The sequence below is a fragment of the Mytilus edulis genome, chromosome 12 (genome assembly GCF_963676685.1).
Source record: "Mytilus edulis chromosome 12, xbMytEdul2.2, whole genome shotgun sequence".
Lineage (NCBI taxonomy): Eukaryota > Metazoa > Mollusca > Bivalvia > Mytilida > Mytilidae > Mytilus > Mytilus edulis.
Window position 1 is genome coordinate 69,247,889 of NC_092355.1, and position 4,292 is coordinate 69,252,180.

Consider the following 4,292-nt stretch of genomic DNA (forward strand, 5'->3'; position numbering starts at 1 on the left):
AAAAATCTTTTAAAAAATTTGAGGCATCACAATTCTAAAAGCTTATATTCTATTTTGGTCAAATATTTGGTAAATCACAGTTTAGGTGCACCGATATAAAGTTATGCACATCACTTATATCAGAACTAAAATTAGATATCTTTTAAAAATCGCATTCATGACTTTTTAAAACCAAACCAAAAACCGGATCCTATAGCAATTTTCATAGAGCTTTCTTCATGATGTTATTTCAAAATAAGCAAAAAATCACAGATTTCTCTAATTATTACACTCTTATCACAAGTTCGGCATTTCATTATCAAAGTTACCAATAAAAATATAATTGCCATATCTAGATATGTATTTTATATATGTATTTGATACTGATAACATGTAAGTTGCTGTAATACAATTTAAATAAAAAAAAAATTGCGTTTTGAGGACGGTAAGTTGTAAGATCAGGTACAACGTACAACTGCTATAGACTATTTTCATATTACCGACTTTTGTCTCTTAGGTTTATATTGTGTCGACAGATAACCTACTCTAATGTAGGACATACTGGTACTAGGTCAAGCAAGAGCAACCAGAGGAAAAGAAAAATCAAGCTTACAATCAGTATAATTTTAGGGCAAAGTTAACTGTTTAAATTATCTGAAAACAGTAATCTTTCCACCTAATTTGCATAAATTATAAAATTGATTCTACTTTTTTTGGTTGCTCTTACTTGACTGAGTACAAAATGTCTTGCCCACAAAGTAGATAATCTGTTGAATAGTAATAAAATCCGGAGTCGTTGATATGACAATTGTCTATTGCATGGTTATTAACTTTTAATTTTTTTAGATTTGCTGTCAATATGAATCATGCAGAAGAAATTTCACTTAAGTTTTACCATTACGTATGTAACATAATTGGCTCAGAAGATGTCGTTGAATTAAGACGTAACATATTTAAGGTTATGGACTTTGTACTGAAGGATACTTATCGCGTTACCTATATAAGTAGTGGTAGTAAAGCAGAAGGATTGGACATCAGAGGTAGCGATTACGATCAGATGGTTGTTTATGAAGGTTTCCGTGTATATGAGAACATGAATAACGAGAGAGATGCAGAAGTCATAGTGCCTCTTTTAATGGAAACAAATGACACAAAACCAGGGTTTACGAAATTAAAGTTGTATAACAAAACGCAGAAGAACATGATTTCTATAAATCATTGGCTCGAAACTTTAGGACAAGAAACATTCATCTCAAGCAAACTATTCCGGGAATTCCTTTTATATCCTGGTGTGGTTATTCATGGTCCTTGCATTTCTCTACCAGTTGATTTGTATGATAATGCATGTTGTTTCCGAAGTAAACAATGGATAACATCAGCTCAGCAGTGGATATATAGACCAAGATCTACTTGGCCAGATCACAAACTTGTTACTTCAATAGTTCAATATGGAGTTTTATTTGTACCTATTGGTTGCAAAAGCTCACAAAGCGAAGACTTAGAATGGCGGATCTCATTTTCCATGGCAGAAAGACAATTGATTTATTCTTTTACTCACACTCAATTATTATGCTATGGGCTACTAAAGGTAATTTTGAAAGACATTATTAAACCAAAATGTGGGGATCTTATTTGTTCATATTTTTTAAAAACAATAATGTTTTGGTTATGTGAAGAGACAAATCCTTTAGACTGGAAACCACGGAAAATAACCTTGTGTTTTATGGACTGTTTAAGACGACTAATTTACTGTGTAGAATATAAAATATGTCTACATTATTTCATCCCGGACAACAACCTTTTTGAGAATAGATATGATGATGATCAAAAAGCAGTATTACTGGAGACGCTGAGGATTATATATTCTTCACCATCGACTTCAATTTTTAATACGTCGACCTTTCAAGAATATAAGTTGAATTCCATCAACTCACGTGTGCTTGAACTGAAAACCTCTGAAATGTCATGTCTTTGTCATTTAAATTTACATATGAGAAGCATCTATAGGGAAAACGTAAATTATTTAAAACGTGCCATAATGCTTTGTACTGAATTCTCAAATAAGAAATTGTCTCAGTACGTCTTATCGTTGGCGTCAAATAGATATATACAATATTGTAACTTATTGAACTTGACAAGCAGTAACAAATATTTCTACAGACAAAACAATATAACATTAGGTAGTTTCAGGATAGGTTTATTCACCGATACATTATGTTCTTGGTTATTGTTAGCATCCTTTATGTATCAATGTAAACGTTTTAAAGAGTGTTTATATATTATTAACTTCTGTTTATCTAAATGTACACCAGATGTAATATTTTTAAGCATTTCAAATAGTTTAAAAGACCACACGGTGTTCCAGAGAATGAAGCAGGCAGTTGGTTTGTTATTGACGTGTAAACATTTTATTATTCAATACTCAGTCTTCAACTACCCATTTAATTTATTGCCACGAGAACTGATAACATTATCACAAAACACTGAAATCATCATGATCCCCCCTGTTGTTTACTGTAATGTGTTATTATGTTTATGTTTTCATCATCTTCGCGATGACGGGGGAAAACAAAATGCTCTTCATGATCTTGAATTAACAATAAGAGAAATGTACTTTATTCAAGAAGATTTTGAAGTAAGTAATGAATGCCTTGATATAATTAAAAGCAAATTGTAAAAGTTATAAAAACATTGATGTATAGCAAGATTCACTTTTCATACATTAAGACGATTTGGTGATTACAGAATATCAAAAGGCCAAGAAAAGACATTTCTGATCCAAATTTTGTTTAATTGTTGGTTTTTTTCAATTCAATTTTTTAATTGCATACTACTGTAAAAAATAGAAGTTTTTCATGTGTATAAAATGCCTTGCTAACAGAATAATGACCGTAACATTAACGTATTTGTAAATCGTAAATATTTGCCTATAAATAATTAGTGAATGCATGTAGTTATGTCCATCCAGCAATGACTACGTGGAAAATATATTACAATGTGTATGAAAGACATGATCAAATACTGTAATTTTATGAAACGATGATTTGTTTCCAAAATAAAACAGAAAGATTCAACATCATGAAAGATAGTTTTATTGCAGAGCACCTGATATCAGACCCAGTTTTATGTGGGTTCGTGTTGCTCTGTCATTAATCTTCTTGTTTGAATGTTTAGATATAAGAATATGTGGTATCAATTCCAATGCGACAACTCTCCATCTAAGTCACAATTTGTAAAAGTGAACCATTATAAGTCAAAGTACGTTTTTCAATACGGAGCCTTGGCTCACACCGAACAACAAGATATAAAGAGCCCTAACCTGACTAGTGTAAAACCATTCAAACGGTAAAACCAACAGTCTATAAAATTAAGAAGGTAGTGTACGAATGACAATGAGACAACTCTACATCCAAGTCACAATTTATAAAAGTAAACCACTATAAGTCCGGTCTTCAACACAGATCCTGGCTCACAGCGATTAGCAAGCTATAAAGAGCCCTAGAAAATGACAAGTGAATAGCCCATTCAAACAGGAAAACTAATGGTCAAATCTATACGAGATTTGATAAACACTTATGAACCGCATCAACAAACGACATCGACTGAATATTAGATTTTGTATTGCTGTTTGTATTTTCGTTGTTTCATGTTCTTTGAGTTTTTTAATTACCTGATTGTCAATGACTGAAGCGTTTGAATATTCCTTTAGTATCTTCCGCCTCGCCTTTAAAAGTTTTTTTTTTAATTTTGAATTGTAGTGAGTTACTGGATGCTGAAAAGTTATAGGCTATTATTTTATGAACCATGAACACCGGCAATTCATTTGTTAAAACAATTGTTCAACAATGGAAGTTAAAAAATAACAAATTTGTTTTCTTTTTACAATAATTAAAAATAAATCAATTTCTGGATTTACAAAATCATTAACACCCACCACAATTTCAGTGCCTGTCCTAAGTGAGGAACGTTGCCAGTATCCAATATCTTCAATGTTCTTTTTTTATCTATTGATGTTACTTTACCAGTGTCATAGACCCATAAAATTGAGTATAGAAATGGGGATTGTGTCAAAGAGGCAACAACCCGACCATAGAACAGACATCAGCAGTAGGTCACCAACAAGTCTTCAATGCAGCGCGAAATTCCCGCACCCGGAGTCGTCCTTCAATTAGCCCCTAAATAAATATCTATACTAGGTAAGTGATAATGAACGCCATAATAAACTCCAAACTATACACAAGAAACAAACATTGAAAATCATACAAGATTAATAATGGCCAGAGGCTCCTGACTTGAGACAGGCGCAAACATGT

The 4,292-nt window shown here is 32.1% G+C and overlaps 1 protein-coding gene across 1 annotated transcript; it reads left to right on the forward strand.

The window, feature by feature from the left end:
* Window positions 1-831: 831 nt before the first annotated feature.
* On the forward strand, window positions 832-2,986 carry LOC139498989 (uncharacterized). Its single transcript, XM_071287632.1, has one exon. The coding sequence runs from the start codon at window positions 839-841 to the stop codon at window positions 2,654-2,656; it is 1,818 nt and encodes a 605-aa protein (XP_071143733.1). The 5' UTR covers window positions 832-838; the 3' UTR covers window positions 2,657-2,986.
* Window positions 2,987-4,292: the final 1,306 nt, after the last annotated feature.